The 17,328-nt window shown below is 54.5% G+C and overlaps 1 protein-coding gene across 1 annotated transcript; it reads left to right on the top strand.

The window, feature by feature from the left end:
- Window positions 1-5,073: 5,073 nt before the first annotated feature.
- soul4 (heme-binding protein soul4) lies at window positions 5,074-14,218 on the top strand (the record flags this gene model as incomplete). The annotated part of the gene is made up of 5 exons (XM_079583056.1): window positions 5,074-5,254; window positions 7,879-7,964; window positions 8,552-8,693; window positions 11,550-11,733; window positions 14,044-14,218. The coding sequence occupies exons 1-5, from the start codon at window positions 5,098-5,100 to the stop codon at window positions 14,216-14,218; spliced, it is 744 nt and encodes a 247-aa protein (XP_079439182.1). The 5' UTR covers window positions 5,074-5,097.
- Between the last annotated feature and the right edge of the window lie 3,110 nt (window positions 14,219-17,328).

Raw genomic sequence — 17,328 nt, 5'->3', positions numbered from 1 at the left:
TGTCTCAGTAAGTCCGACTTTCGCCTGTAGCTCCGGTCGCAGTCGGAGCAGCCGAAAGGTTTGGCCTCGGGGCTGATCATGGCGAAGCTGCGTTTGGCCGGAGCCGGGTGTTGGCTGTAGTCGTCTGAGCGGTCGGTGTCGGAGCTGTCGCTGTCGGAGCCTCTGTCCTGGGTCTGTGTGAGCGGGTCTCTGTCCTGGGTCTGTGTGAGCAGGTCCTGGGTCTGTGTGAGCCGGTCTCTGTCCTGGGTCTGTGTGAGCCGGTCCTGGGTCTGTGTGAGCCGGTCTCTGTCCTGGGTCTGTGTGAGCCGGTCTCTGTCCTGGTCTCTGTCCTGGGTCTGTGTGAGCCGGTCTCTGTCCTGGGTCTGTGTGAGCCGGTCTCTGTCCTGGTCTCTGTCCTGGGTCTGTGTGAGCCGGTCTCTGTCCTGGGTCTGTGTGAGCCGGTCTCTGTCCTGGTCTCTGTCCAGGTTCTGCTGAAGCTCACTCTTGTCCTCCTCGTCCTCAGTTTTCACCGTGACCACGTGGAAAGGAAGCTCCTCCTCCGGCTCCAGTTTGACGCCCGGGGACGGCGGCTCGTCTTTGATCTGCGGCGGCTCCGATCTGCAGAGAAACACATTCACACTTTCATGTAGTGGATTCTGTGTTTGCTGCAGGACTAAACCATGTCCGTGTTTGTGTTATAGGAAAACAGCTCACATATGATATATATTTTATACATATTTAGGCTCTACAGTTAGAGACTGGTGCAGGTCTTACCATGTCTGTGAGGTCATGCGTGTTCGCTGCTGTCTATCTACAGCTTACATGATTCTGAAGTCATGCCAAGGTGGCGCTAGATCCTCTGACAATAAAAAACACGAACAAGCGATATATAAACTTCGCTTCGTAGCTGAATAACTATTCAAAACCTTCACAAATGAGGCTTCATTCTGTATCTGCCTCTCATGAAGGTCAATGTCCCCGAGTAACTTCAGCTTCATTATATTGTGATTGTTCTGTTTGACCGAGTCTGTTTTGATAAGCCACACTGTCCAACTGTGTTTTTGCCATTGTATTCTGCATCAATACACAGTGTAACGGGTGACGCCTTTCAAGATTTACCATTAAAATAGTTTGAGCCATTGTAATGTGTGTTTGGGAACCGCTGTCTTATCTAAGTTTAGTTCTGTTTTGTTTTTAGGGTAAAACAGCTGCATGTAAGAGCGGACTGACTCAGTGTTCTTGTTTTTGTTGTTTTGTCTTTGTCACGATCGCCTGTATCTATTCCGAGTGTGTGTCGGTGTGTTGTCCTGCAGTTTGCTGTGCCCTGAGTGAACCAGTTCCCGGTCCGCCCTTTGTGCAGTGGATCTTATCGGGTTTGAACTGATGGTGAACAGAGCGATCAAGTCATCATATCCATGTTGGGAATAAATCACTGTCTAACTTGAGTATCTCACCCTAACCTGTAACAGCACAGAAGAAAAGAAAACATCGGACCTACATCACGTGAGAAAATGTGCTCGGTTCAGGCGGGGGTTAAGAGGTTAAACTAAACTTCAGGGTCAGTCCTGACTCTGGAGGATCGTCATCGTGACTGAGCTGAAGCACAAACATAACATCACAATAACAAACACTGACCTGAGTGAGTCCCGCTCCAGCTTCACCTCCGCCATGTGTCTGTGATTTCTGTTATGACACGTTAGCCACAGTTAGCTCCGGTTAGCTCCCGTTAGCTCCGGTTAGCTCCGGTTAGCTCCGGTTAGCTACAGCTAGCATTGTGGCTGAGGATCGATGAATGAATCATTTCAAACATAATCCGTGTTTGATGTTTCATAACCGGAGCCAAACATCAGCTCGAGCCGATAATCGGAATAAAACGTCTTCTGTTTTCAAATGTTCCGACATGCTAACCGTTAGCCTAGCCAGGAGCTGTAGCGCCGCCTCTTCTTCTGCTCTGACAGAGCCAGGCCAGGTGGTGCTCCCCCTAGTGTCTTCATGCGGTAGCACCGGGAGAGCACGAGGACCTTTGTTTTTCCATGTGTTTATGAATAAATGTGTCTTTATTTTACTCATGTAGGAGCAGTTTTATTTCGTTAGGTCTGTGTTTTTAAGCTAAACTGTGTGTGTTTCCTGTTTTTCAGTTTTGCTCTGTGATTTAGTGATGAAACTAAAACTATATATGGATCTGTTTCTTCCTCTGGTATTTTCTGCCTCATTAGTTTGTTTATAGATGGTGTTTATTGCCGAGTCGTTTAGTTGCAGGATTACCAGTTTATGCCATAGCAGAGAGTTCACATGTTATACTGTTGTAGCCGCTCAGTATTCTCCCTTCGTTTGACCACACACACATTCACCCATATGCATCTTTTAGATTTGGGTAAAGCCAAACTGGAGACGATGTGCTCGGTTCGGGTGGGGGTTAAGAGCTTACATGTGTTATTGGTTTTCATTGTTTGTGATGTTGTATGTTTGTGTTGTTTGTTATTGTTTGTTGTTTGTTATTGTTTGTTATTGTTTGTGATGTTGTATGTTTGTGTTGTTTGTTATTGTTTGTTATGTTGTATGTTTGTGTTGTTTGTTATTGTTTGTTGTTTGTTATTGTTTGTTATTGTTTGTGATGTTGTATGTTTGTGTTGTTTGTTATTGTTTGTTATGTTGTATGTTTGTGTCGTCCGCACAAACATGTTTCTTTTTTATCTTTATCTAATAAAACTACATAATAAAGCCCTGCCTCACGTGCACACAGCGCCTCCTGCTGGTGACCCGGCTCTGGATGAAAAACAGTCCTGTGTTTTGTTGTGGCTCCACTTCCGTCTCTTTCTGCAAAGAGCTAGACTTAAACCAGGACCCAGGAATAGAACCCGAGACCCAGGACCAGCCCGAGCCCCGCTCTGAAACCCGCTCAGCCCAGGTAAGAGCGCTCTCTGCCCGGACACAGCCGCTACAGCCCCCGGGGACCGACCTCCGGCTGATCGGGGCTACCGGAGCTAATGCTAACGCTAATGCTAACGCTAATGCTAATGCTAATGGTAACGGTAACGGCCGCGGAGCTGACCTACTTTAGCGCGGGTTCAGCGGGTTCACGGGGGCTGCGGGTTCACGGGGGCTGCGGGTTCACGGGGGCTGCGGGTTCACGGGGGCTGCGGGTTCACGGGGGCTGCGGGTTCACGGGGGTTGCAGGCGGGTTTGGGACAGGGTTTAAGACATTAATACTAGTCCAGTAGGGCGACAGTGGCACAGATGGTAAAGAGGGTCGTCTCATGATCGGAAGGTCGGGGATTCGAATCCCACCTCCTGAAAGTGCACATTGTCGTTGTGTCCTTGGGCAAGACACTTCACCCACATTGCCCCCAGTGTCTGCGTACACTGGTGTATGAATGAGAGCATGAATGGGTGAGTGGATCCTTGCTGTAAAGCGCTTTGAGTGCCTAATGTAGGTGGAAAAGCGCTATATAAGTTGAGACCATTTACCATTCCAAGTTTAATATCTGAAAGGCCGACAGTTTAGTCATATTTACCCCCTTAACCCCAATCTGAACCCAGCACATTTTCTCCAATTTTCTAAAAGCTTCTTGAAAAAAGCGTCAAAAATGAGGTCGAAACTGCAACAAAAAAGACAAAAACAAAGTTAAAAAGTGATGAAAAAGAAACAAAAGAGCCACAACAACACAGTGAATAAGCAACAGTAAAAGTAACATCTGGAACAGCAGCCTGTACAGTGTCAGGAGCCTCTGTAAATAATATATATTTATGTGTATAATGTCTCTGTTTATCCCCATTCTACTGTGTGAGTCACAGGACAAACAGATGTTGTTCAACTGAACATCTGCCGACGCTCATCTGGACTTTAAGTTTTTCTGGAGGCTTCTTTCACCTGAACTTTACACTTATGTAGAGTCTTATGTATTATTATTATGTAATCTGTAATATATAATATAAATATATAAATGTAATGTAACTTTGAAATAGTTTTATGTTTTATTCTTTAAAACAGCCGATACTGACACATTTACAGGATCATTGAACTGTCACATAAACTCTAATCTAATTAAAAACAAACAGCTTTACCCAAATCTGAAACCTTCCTACAGCCTCCAGGCCGGTGCGACGCCTCATTTGAAAGCTAAGACCTACAAGACTGATGTTAGATTTTCACAGCTGCAACTGTCGATTATTTTTACGATGAATCGCTGTGAATGTTTATCACATGAAGTTAAAGCGGCGCCGCCTGAGGCTACACTTAAAGTGAATGTTTATCACATGAAGCTAAAGCGGCGCCGCCTGAGGCTACACTTAAAGTGAATGTTTATCACATGAAGCTAAAGCGGCGCCGCCTGAGGCTACACTTAAAGTGAATGTTTATCACATGAAGCTAAAGCGGCGCCGCCTGAGGCTACACTTAAAGTGAATGTTTATCACATGAAGCTAAAGCGGCGCCGCCTGAGGCTACACTTAAAGGGAATGTTTATCACATGAAGCTAAAGCGGCGCCGCCTGAGGCTACACTTAAAGGGAATGTTTATCACATGAAGCTAAAGCGGCGCCGCCTGAGGCTACACTTAAAGTGTTTCCCAGAAAGCGACTCATCGATGACTAAAATAGTCGCCGACTATTTCAATAATTGATAAGTCGTCGATTCATCAATTTCAGCCCAAAGATGTTGGTGTTTTCTTGCCTTGTTTCTGCATCGTCACTTTGTCGTGGCTTTTCTGTCACGTTTCTGTTTTTGTTGCTTTTTTCCTCTTTTACATTTGTTTTTGTTGCCATTGTGACACTTTTTCTGGAACCCGTTAGATTTGGGGAACGCCTGGATTCCTGGATAATATGAATAAGTGGAGAAAATGTGCAGGTTAATTAGTAGATAATAACAGACTAAGTAATTGTTGAGTGAATATGAATTAAAGGTATTATTATTATTGTTGTTGTTGTTGTTGTTGTTGTTGTTGTTGTTGTTGTTGTTGTTGTGTGAAGGTTTTGCTGTGTTTCACTGACATTAAGTCTAAGATAGAAGTGTGAGGATACTGTCTGTGTTTGAGAAACACTTCCCTCTGATCCTGCTCTAACATGTGGAGGGTTTGGGGTGACAGCAGATTGCTCGGTGTGACCTCTGACCTCTGACCTCATGGCGCTCATCTCCCTGGACGACCTGGAGGGGCTGGACGACGACATCGGCGACGACATCAGCGATGACATCACAGAGGAGCAGCCAATGGCAGACGACCATCTGCTGTCGCACTGGCAGAGGGTGGCGTCCACTCACCACGTGTCTGTGCCCGAAGGTGAGTAAGGCGAGTACTGCAAATACAAGTACTGCCTGTACCCTGTGGGGGGTGCTCCGGGAGTATGGGGTCTGGGGCCCTCGTGGTGCCCTGTGGGGGGTGCTCCGGGAGTATGGGGTCCGGGGCCCTCGTGATGCCCTGTGGGGGGTGCTCCAGGAGTGTGGGGTCTGGGGCCCTCGTGGTGCCCTGTGGGGGGTGCTCCAGGAGTGTGGGGTCTGGGGCCCTCGTGGTGCCCTGTGGGGGGTGCTCCGGGAGTATGGGGTCCGGGGCCCTCGTGGTGCCCTGTGGGGGGTGCTCCGGGAGTATGGGGTCCGGGGCCTCGTGGTGCCCTGTGGGGGGTGCTCCAGGAGTGTGGGGTCTGGGGCCCTCGTGGTGCCCTGTGGGGGGTGCTCCGGGAGTATGGGGTCCGGGGCCCTCGTGATGCCCTGTGGGGGGTGCTCCGGGAGTATGGGGTCCGGGGCCCTCGTGGTGCCCTGTGGGGGGTGCTCCGGGAGTATGGGGTCCGGGGCCCTCGTGTTGCCCTGTGGGGGGTGCTCCGGGAGTATGGGGTCCGGGGCCCTCGTGGTGCCCTGTGGGGGGTGCTCCGGGAGTATGGGGTCCGGGGCCCTCGTGGTGCCCTGTGGGGGGTGCTCCAGGAGTGTGGGGTCTGGGGCCCTCGTGGTGCCCTGTGGGGGGTGCTCCAGGAGTGTGGGGTCTGGGGCCCTCGTGGTGCCCTGTGGGGGGTGCTCCAGGAGTGTGGGGTCTGGGGCCCTCGTGGTGCCCTGTGGGGGGTGCTCCAGGAGTATGGGGTCCGGGGCCCTCGTGGTGCCCTGTGGGGGTTGCTCCGGGAGTATGGGGTCCGGGGCCCTCGTGGTGCCCTGTGGGGGGTGCTCCAGGAGTATGGGGTCCGGGGCCCTCGTGGTGCCCTGTGGGGGTTGCTCCGGGAGTATGGGGTCCGGGGCCCTCGTGGTGCCCTGTGGGGGGGCTCCGGGAGTATGGGGTCCGGGGCCCTCTGCTAAGGGCTGTCCGTTCCCTGTATGACCGCAGCAGGAGCTTGGTTCGCATTGCCGGCAGTAAGTCAGACCTGTTCCCGGTGCGTGTTGGTCTCCGCCAGGGCTGCCCTTTGTCACCGGTTCTGTTCATTACTTTTATGGACAGAGTTTCTCGGCGCAGCCAGGGGCCGGAGGGGCCGGAGGGGCCGGAGGGGCCGGAGGGCGTCCGGTTTGGGAGCCTCAGAGTCTCATCTCTGCTGTTTGCAGATGATGTTGTTCTGTTGGACCTTCAGCTGCCCTGGGGCGGTTTGCAGCCGAGTGTGTAGCGGCCGGGATGAGGATCAGCACCTCCACATCTGAGGCCATGGTTCTCCTTCCCCTCTACAGGTCGGTGGGGAGTCCTTGCCTCAAGTGGAGGAGTTCAAGTATCTCAGGTCTTGTTCACGAGTGAGGGACGGATGGAGCGTGAGATGGACAGACGGATCGGTGCGGCGTCAGCAGTGATGCGGTCGCTGTATCGGTCTGTCGTGGTGAAGAGGGAGCTGAGTCGACCCCGCCCTCACCTATGGTCATGTGATCCTCACCTATGGTCATGTGATCCTCACCTATGGTCATGTGATCCTCACCTATGGTCATGTGATCCTCACCTATGGTCATGTGATCCTCACCTATGGTCATGTGATCCTCACCTATGGTCATGAGATCCTCACCTATGGTCATGTGATCTGAGCAATGACCGAAAGGACGAGATCGCGAATACAAGCGGCCGAAATGAGTTTCCTTCGCAGGGTGGCTGGAGGAGCTCAGTTACCCGGGAGGAGCTCGGAGTAGAGTCGCTGCTCCTTCACAGCTGAGGTGGCTCGGGCATCTGTTCCGGATACCTCCTGGTCGCCTCCCGCGGGAGGTGTTCCAGGCATGTCCTAGTGGGACAAGGCCTCGTGGACCCAGGACACGCTGGTGGGACTATGTCTCCGAGCTGGCCTGGTGTCGCCTCGGGTCAGAACAGCTGGAGGAGGTGTGGCCTCGGGGTCAGAACAGCTGGAGGAGGTGTGGCCTCGGGGTCAGAACAGCTGGAGGAGGTGTGGCCTCGGGGTCAGAACAGCTGGAGGAGGTGTGGCCTCGGGGTCAGAACAGCTGGAGGAGGTGTGTGTGGATCGGGAAGTCTGGGCATCTCTGCTGAGACTGCTGCCCCCGCGACCCGGCCCCGGATAAAGCGGAAGAAAATGGATGGATGGAAATAAAATGCAAATAATATTCTGCACGTTTGTATGAGCGTAATCTGAGCCGTGATACTGATGAGCAGGTGACGCTCTGAAAGTCGTCTCCTCTGAGACTTTGACACATTTCTGTTGCTAAATGTACCATGACTGTTCAGATCAGGTTTAGCTCCATTTATTCTGAAATCTCACATTTTTACTAACATAAATAATATGCAGCCAATATGTACATTTATTTTAAATAAAAGCTTATGAGAGATTAATTCATGAAGGATAAAAATTGCTCATTTTTTTCAACCCTGTCGTTCAAAATGAAGGAGAGAAATGATCCCGGGCGAAACCACTGGTCCCGACTTTAAAGTGTGTAAATATTTTGATCACGATGAGCTCTACCTTTGTGCTGTTTTCATCATTCATTTTAATGTATATTTTTCAGAAATGACCGGCCCCATCCATGAAATGACCAGCAATCGCCAGCAGAGGGAGACGGTGCCCTACGCTCCCATCTCCTCTCATGAGAAGGTGAGCCCTCAGGAACAGCCAATCAGATCATCAGGAACTCTAACAGCCAATCAGATCACCAGGAACTCTAACAGCCAATCAGATCATCAGGAACTCTAACAGCCAATCAGATCATCAGGAACTCTAACAGCCAATCAGATCATCAGGAACTCTAACAGCCAATCAGATCATCAGGAACTCCACCACCACCAACATGGCATCACACAGGCTACAACACGTGATTCCTTTGCATGTTCATATAATAGACAAGTATCACATGTCAGCAGTCACACAAGGCAATGCTCTCAATCCTAACAAACTCTAAAACCTCCTGTCCTGGTAGTGACACAGAGTGACAGAGTGACACAGAGTGATACAGAGTGACACAGAGTGACACAGAGTGACGCAGAGTGATACAGGGATTCAGAGAATCTAAGTAAATGCATGAACCATCCTCTCACTCCTTCAGTGAACGCTCTGATCATCTGCTCCATGTTTCAGTGGGAGCTTGTTCCATGTCTTTATGGCTGTGTAAGAGAAAGCTGTGCAAGTGTGGGTTTGCATCTGATGCAGATGTTGTGTTTGCTGACAGATGTTTGTGGTTCCAGATGGGGGAGGTGCAGTACGAGGAGCGCCTGTACCCGGCCGGGCGTTGGGCCTGTGTGACCCGTCAGGATGATCTGTACGAGCAGAGCATCTCCATGGCCTTCATGAAGATCATGCGCTACATCTGCAAAGAAAACTCCCTCGGTACGACTAACCAGCTAACCCCTGTGCCACTGACTAACCCCTGTGCCACTGACTAACCACTGTGCCACTGACTAACCACTGTGCCACTGACTAACCACTGTGCCACTGACTAACCACTGTGCCACTGACTAACCACTGTGCCACTGACTAACCACTGTGCCACTGACTAACCACTGTGCCACTGACTAACCACTGTGCCACTGACTAACCACTGTGCCTCTGACTAACCACTGTGCCACTGACTAACCCCTGTGCCACTGACTAACCACTGTGCCTCTGACTAACCACTGTGCCACTGACTAACCACTGTGCCACTGACTAACCACTGTGCCACTGACTAACCACTGTGCCACTGACTAACCCCTGTGCCACTGACTAACCACTGTGTCACTGACTAACCACTGTGCCACTGACTAACCACTGTGCCACTGACTAACCACTGTGCCACTGACTAACCACTGTGCCACTGACTAACCACTGTGCCACTGACTAACCCCTGTGCCACTGACTAACCACTGTGCCACTGCCTAACCCCTGTGCCACTGACTAACCCCTGTGCCACTGACTAACCCCTGTGCCACTGACTAACCCCTGTGCCACTGACTAACCCCTGTGCCACTGACTAACCACTGTGCCACTGACTAACCCCTGTGCCACTGACTAACCCCTGTGCCACTGACTAACCCCTGTGCCACTGACTAACCCCTGTGCCACTGACTAACCCCTGTGCCACTGACTAACCACTGTGCCACTGACTAACCACTGTGCCACTGACTAACCACTGTGCCACTGACTAACCACTGTGCCACTGACTAACCACTGTGCCACTGACTAACCACTGTGCCACTGACTAACCACTGTGCCACTGACTAACCACTGTGCCACTGACTAACCACTGTGCCACTGACTAACCCCTGTGCCACTGACTAACCACTGTGCCACTGACTAACCCCTGTGCCACTGACTAACCCCTGTGCCACTGACTAACCCCTGTGCCACTGACTAACCACTGTGCCACTGACTAACCACTGTGCCACTGCCTAACCACTGTGCCACTGACTAACCCCTGTGCCACTGACTAACCACTGTGCCACTGCCTAACCACTGTGCCACTGACTAACCACTGACCCGCTCTGTCCCGCTCTGTCCCGGCTGATTCTGTCCCGCTCTGTCCCGGCCGGTTCTGACCCGCTCTGTCCCGGCTGATTCTGTCCCGCTCTGTCCCGCTCTGTCCCGGCCGGTTCTGTCCCGCTCTGTCCCGGCTGGTTCTGTCCCGCTCTGTCCCGCTCTGTCCCGCTCTGTCCCGGCTGGTTCTGTCCCGCTCTGTCCCGCTCTGTCCCGGCCGGTTCTGTCCCGCTCTGTCCCGGCTGGTTCTGTCCCGCTCTGTCCCGCTCTGTCCCGCTCTGTCCCGGCTGGTTCTGTCCCGCTCTGTCCCGCTCTGTCCCGGCCGGTTCTGTCCCGCTCTGTCCCGGCTGGTTCTGTCCCGCTCTGTCCCGCTCTGTCCCGCTCTGTCCCGGCTGGTTCTGTCCCGCTCTGTCCCGCTCTGTCCCGCTCTGTCCCGGCTGGTTCTGTCCCGCTCTGTCCCGCTCTGTCCCGCTCTGTCCCGCTCTGTCCCGCTCTGTCCCGGCTGGTTCTGACCCGCTCTGTCCCGCTCTGTCCCGCTCTGTCCCGCTCTGTCCCGCTCTGTCCCGCTCTGTCCCGGCCGGTTCTGTCCCGCTCTGTCCCGGCTGGTTCTGTCCCGCTCTGTCCCGCTCTGTCCCGCTCTGTCCCGCTCTGTCCCGGCTGGTTCTGACCCGCTCTGTCCCGCTCTGTCCCGGCCGGTTCTGACCCGCTCTGTCCCGGCTGGTTCTGTCCCGCTCTGTCCCGCTCTGTCCCGGCCGGTTCTGACCCGCTCTGTCCCGGCTGGTTCTGACCCGCTCTGTCCCGGCTGGTTCTGACCCGCTCTGTCCCGGCTGGTTCTGTCCCGCTCTGTCCCGCTCTGTCCCGCTCTGTCCCGGCTGGTTCTGACCCGCTCTGTCCCGCTCTGTCCCGGCCGGTTCTGACCCGCTCTGTCCCGGCTGGTTCTGTCCCGCTCTGTCCCGCTCTGTCCCGCTCTGTCCCGGCTGGTTCTGACCCGCTCTGTCCCGCTCTGTCCCGGCCGGTTCTGACCCGCTCTGTCCCGGCTGGTTCTGACCCGCTCTGTCCCGGCTGGTTCTGACCCGCTCTGTCCCGCTCTGTCCCGGCTGGTTCTGTCCCGCTCTGTCCCGCTCTGTCCCGGCCGGTTCTGACCCGCTCTGTCCCGGCTGGTTCTGACCCGCTCTGTCCCGCTCTGTCCCGGCTGGTTCTGACCCGCTCTGTCCCGCTCTGTCCCGGCCGGTTCTGACCCGCTCTGTCCCGGCTGGTTCTGACCCGCTCTGTCCCGCTCTGTCCCGGCCGGTTCTGACCCGCTCTGTCCCGGCTGGTTCTGTCCCGCTCTGTCCCGCTCTGTCCCGGCTGGTTCTGTCCCGCTCTGTCCCGGCCGGTTCTGACCCGCTCTGTCCCGGCTGGTTCTGACCCGCTCTGTCCCGCTCTGTCCCGGCTGGTTCTGTCCCGCTCTGTCCCGCTCTGTCCCGGCTGGTTCTGTCCCGCTCTGTCCCGGCTGGTTCTGTCCCGCTCTGTCCCGCTCTGTCCCGGCTGGTTCTGTCCCGCTCTGTCCCGGCTGGTTCTGTCCCGCTCTGACCCGCTCTGTCCCGCTCTGTCCCGGCCGGTTCTGACCCGCTCTGTCCCGGCCGGTTCTGTCCCGCTCTGACCCGCTCTGTCCCGCTCTGTCCCGCTCTGTCCCGCTCTGTCCCGCTCTGTCCCGGCCGGTTCTGACCCGCTCTGTCCCGGCTGTTTCAGGGCGGTACCTGGGGATGACGGTCCCGGTGGTCAGTGTGGTCAACATGACGAAGGATGGATCTGCCTTTGAGAAGGACGTCCTGACTGGGTATTTCCTCCCAGCACAGTTGCAGAGCTGCCCCCCCCAGCCGACAGACCCGGACATCAGCATCCAGGACTGGGGCCCCATGGCTGTCATCACAAGGTAACTACTGCCCTCTACTGCCCCCTGCTGTCCACAAGTGACTCAGGGGTCATCACAAGGTAACTACTGCCCTCTACTGCCCCCTGCTGTCCACAAGTGACTCAGGGGTCATCACAAGGTAACTGCTGCCCTCTACTGCCCCCTGCTGTCCCCAAGTGACTCAGGGGTCATCACAAGGTAACTGCTGCCCTCTACTGCCCCCTGCTGTCCACAAGTGACTCAGGGGTCATCACAAGGTAACCGCTGCCCTCTACTGCCCCCTGCTGTCCCCAAGTGACTCAGGGGTCATCACAAGGTAACCGCTGCCCTCTACTGCCCCCTGCTGTCCCCAAGTGACTCAGGGGTCATCACAAGGTAACTGCTGCCCCCTGCTGTCCCCTGCTGTCCCCCAGTGACTCAGGGGTCATCACAAGGTAACTGCTGCCCTCTACTGCCCCCTGCTGTCCACAAGTGACTCAGGGGTCATCACAAGGTAACTGCTGCCCTCTACTGCCCCCTGCTGTCCACAAGTGACTCAGGGGTCATCACAAGGTAACTACTGCCCTCTACTGCCCTCTACTGCCCCCTGCTGTCCACAAGTGACTCAGGGGTCATCACAAGGTAACCACTGCCCTCTACTGCCCCCTGCTGTCCCCAAGTGACTCAGGGGTCATCACAAGGTAACTGCTGCCTCTACTGCCCCCTGCTGTCCACAAGTGACTCAGGGGTCATCACAAGGTAACCACTGCCCTCTACTGCCCCCTGCTGTCCCCAAGTGACTCAGGGGTCATCACAAGGTAACTGCTGCCCTCTACTGCCCCCTGCTGTCCCCAAGTGACTCAGGGGTCATCACAAGGTAACCACTGCCCTCTACTGCCCCCTGCTGTCCCCAAGTGACTCAGGGGTCATCACAAGGTAACTGCTGCCCTCTACTGCCCCCTGCTGTCCCCAAGTGACTCAGGGGTCATCACAAGGTAACTACTGCCCTCTACTGCCCCCTGCTGTCCACAAGTGACTCAGGGGTCATCACAAGGTAACTGCTGCCCTCTACTGCCCCCTGCTGTCCCCAAGTGACTCAGGGGTCATCACAAGGTAACTGCTGCCCTCTACTGCCCCCTGCTGTCCCCAAGTGACTCAGGGGTCATCACAAGGTAACTACTGCCCTCTACTGCCCTCTACTGCCCCCTGCTGTCCACAAGTGACTCAGGGGTCATCACAAGGTAACTGCTGCCCTCTACTGCCCCCTGCTGTCCCCAAGTGACTCAGGGGTCATCACAAGGTAACTGCTGCCCTCTACTGCCCCCTGCTGTCCACAAGTGACTCAGGGGTCATCACAAGGTAACTGCTGCCCTCTACTGCCCCCTGCTGTCCCCGAGTGACTCAGGGGTCATCACAAGGTAACTGCTGCCCTCTACTGCCCCCTGCTGTCCACAAGTGACTCAGGGGTCATCACAAGGTAACTGCTGCCCTCTACTGCCCCCTGCTGTCCCCAAGTGACTCAGGGGTCATCACAAGGTAACCACTGCCCTCTACTGCCCCCTGCTGTCCACAAGTGACTCAGGGGTCATCACAAGGTAACTGCTGCCCTCTACTGCCCCCTGCTGTCCACAAGTGACTCAGGGGTCATCACAAGGTAACTGCTGCCCTCTACTGCCCCCTGCTGTCCCCAAGTGACTCAGGGGTCATCACAAGGTAACTGCTGCCCTCTACTGCCCCCTGCTGTCCCCGAGTGACTCAGGGGTCATCACAAGGTAACTGCTGCCCTCTACTGCCCCCTGCTGTCCCCAAGTGACTCAGGGGTCATCACAAGGTAACCACTGCCCTCTACTGCCCCCTGCTGTCCCCAAGTGACTCAGGGGTCATCACAAGGTAACTGCTGCCCTCTACTGCCCCCTGCTGTCCACAAGTGACTCAGGGGTCATCACAAGGTAACTGCTGCCCTCTACTGCCCCCTGCTGTCCCCAAGTGACTCAGGGGTCATCACAAGGTAACTGCTGCCCTCTACTGCCCCCTGCTGTCCCCAAGTGACTCAGGACTACAGGACTCCCTTGAGAAAGAGTTGACTTACTAAAGATAACAATGCATTACACTTGTATTATTAATAGTATTATTACCAAGTTTCTCAAAGCCAAACTGTCGTCTCTTGAAGATGAGATGCTGCAGGTGAAACACTGATCGCTGTAGCTGGTTTTTGTAGTTGGTTTTAGTTTTGCAAAAGCAGTGCAGGGTTAGGTCTGTGCTTCTTCTTTTTGAGATTGAAATATGTTTAAATATGTATGAAATAATCCTGGACACGATATGTTACATTAACTGATCCTAAACCTGTTCCAGGCCGTTCTTCGGGACGACGAACGAGGCCACGGTGTCGCAGCAGATCCGTCTGCTGTGGGAGGTCCTGCCTCAGTCCGACGGCGTCCGCAATGACCGCTACGTCGTGGCCGTGTTCGAGAACCCGGGGGTTCCTCAACGACGCAACGAGATGTGGTTCCTCCGCCAGGGCCCCTGAGAGCCGAGACACCATCTGCACACCCCCCTGAGAGACCATCTACATACCCCCCTGAGAGACCATCTACATACCCCCCTGAGAGACCATCTACATACCCCCCTGAGAGACCATCTACATACCCCCCTGAGAGACCATCTACATACCCCCCTGAGAGACCATCTACATACCCTCCTGAGAGACCATCTACATACCCCCCTGAGAGACCATCTACATACCCCCCTGAGGGACACCATCTACATACCCTCCTGAGAGACCATCTACATACCCCCCTGAGAGACCATCTACATACCCCCCTGAGGGACACCATCTACATACCCCCCTGAGAGACCATCTACATACCCTCCTGAGAGACCATCTACATACCCCCCTGAGAGACCATCTACATACCCCCCTGAGGGACCATCTACATACCCCCCTGAGACACCATCTACATACCCCCCTGAGAGACCATCTACATACCCCCCTGAGAGACCATCTACATACCCCCCTGAGGGACCATCTACATACCCCCCTGAGGGACCATCTACATACCCCCCTGAGACACCATCTACATACCCCCCTGAGGGACCATCTACATACCCCCCTGAGAGACCATCTACATACCCCCCTGAGACACCATCTACATACCCCCCTGAGGGACCATCTACATACCCCCCTGAGAGACCATCTACATACCCCCCTGAGGGACACCATCTACATACCCCCCTGAGAGACACCATCTACATACCCCCCTGAGAGACCATCTACATACCCCCCTGAGAGACCATCTACATACCCCCCTGAGAGACCATCTACATACCCCCCTGAGAGACACCATCTACATACCCCCCTGAGAGACCATCTACATACCCCCCTGAGAGACCATCTACATACCCCCCTGAGAGACACCATCTACATACCCCCCTGAGAGACCATCTACATACCCCCCTGAGAGACCATCTGCATACCCCCCTGAGAGACCATCTACATACCCCCCTGAGGGACACCATCTACATACCCCCCTGAGACACCATCTACACACCCCCCTGAGGGACACCATCTACATACCCTCCTGAGAGACCATCTACATACCCCCCTGAGAGACCATCTACATACCCCCCTGAGAGACCATCTACATACCCCCCTGAGGAACCATCTACATACCCCCCTGAGAGACACCATCTACATACCCCCCTGAGGAACCATCTACATACCCCCCTGAGGGACCATCTACATACCCCCCTGAGAGACCATCTACATACCCCCCTGAGGGACCATCTACATACCCCCCTGAGAGACCATCTACATACCCCCCTGAGAGACCATCTACATACCCCCCTGAGAGACCATCTGCATACCCCCCTGAGAGACCATCTACATACCCCCCTGAGAGACCATCTACATACCCCCCTGAGACACCATCTACATACCCCCCTGAGGGACCATCTACATACCCCCCTGAGAGACCATCTACATACCCCCCTGAGACCATCTACATACCCCCCTGAGAGACCATCTACATACCCCCCTGAGAGACCATCTACATACCCCCCTGAGACCATCTACATACCCCCCTGAGAGACCATCTACATACCCTCCTGAGGGACCATCTACATACCCTCCTGAGGGACCATCTACATACCCCCCTGAGGGACCATCTACATACCCTCCTGAGGGACCATCTGCATACCCCCCTGAGAGACCATCTACATACCCTCCTGAGGGACCATCTACATACCCCCCTGAGACCATCTACATACCCCCCTGAGAGACCATCTACATACCCCCCTGAGAGACCATCTACATACCCCCCTGAGGGACCATCTACATACCCCCCTGAGGGACCATCTACATACCCCCCTGAGAGACCATCTACATACCCCCCTGAGAGACCATCTACATATCCTCCTGAGAGACCATCTACATACCCCCCTGAGAGACCATCTACATACCCCCCTGAGACACCATCTACATACCCCCCTGAGACCATCTACATACCCCCCTGAGAGACCATCTACATACCCCCCTGAGAGACCATCTACATACCCCCCTGAGAGACCATCTACATACCCCCCTGAGGGACACCATCTACATACCCCCCTGAGAGACCATCTACATACCCCCCTGAGAGACCATCTACATACCCTCCTGAGGGACCATCTACATACCCCCCTGAGAGACCATCTACATACCCCCCTGAGAGACCATCTACATACCCCCCTGAGAGACCATCTACATACCCCCCTGAGGGACACCATCTACATACCCCCCTGAGAGACCATCTACATACCCTCCTGAGAGACCATCTACATACCCTCCTGAGAGACCATCTACATACCCCCCTGAGAGACCATCTACATACCCCCCTGAGAGACCATCTGCATACCCCCCTGAGAGACCATCTACATACCCCCCTGAGAGACCATCTACATACCCCCCTGAGGGACCATCTACATACCCCCCTGAGAGACCATCTACATACCCCCCTGAGAGACCATCTACATACCCTCCTGAGAGACCATCTACATACCCTCCTGAGAGACCATCTACATACCCCCCTGAGAGACCATCTACATACCCCCCTGAGAGACCATCTACATACCCCCCTGAGAGACCATCTACATACCCCCCTGAGGGACCATCTACATACCCTCCTGAGGGACCATCTACATACCCTCCTGAGAGACCATCTACATACCCTCCTGAGAGACCATCTGCATACCCTCCTGAGAGACCATCTACATACCCCCCTGAGAGACCATCTACATACCCCCCTGAGAGACACCATCTACATACCCCCCTGAGAGACCATCTACATACCCCCCTGAGAGACCATCTACATACCCCCCTGAGACACCATCTACATACCCCCCTGAGGGACCATCTACATACCCCCCTGAGAGACCATCTACATACCCCCCTGAGACACCATCTACATACCCCCCTGAGGGACCATCTACATACCCCCCTGAGGGACACCATCTACATACCCCCCTGAGGGACACCATCTGCATACCCCCCTGAGGGACACCATCTACATACCCCCCTGAGGGACACCATCTGCATACCCCCCTGAGGGACCATCTACATACCCCCCTGAGGGACACCATCTACATACCCCCCTGAGGGAC

Source organism: Gobius niger (assembly GCF_951799975.1).
Source record: "Gobius niger genome assembly, contig: SCAFFOLD_31, whole genome shotgun sequence".
NCBI classification, from domain to species: Eukaryota; Metazoa; Chordata; class Actinopteri; order Gobiiformes; family Gobiidae; genus Gobius; species Gobius niger.
This window is presented reverse-complemented; position numbering and strand designations above follow the sequence as displayed.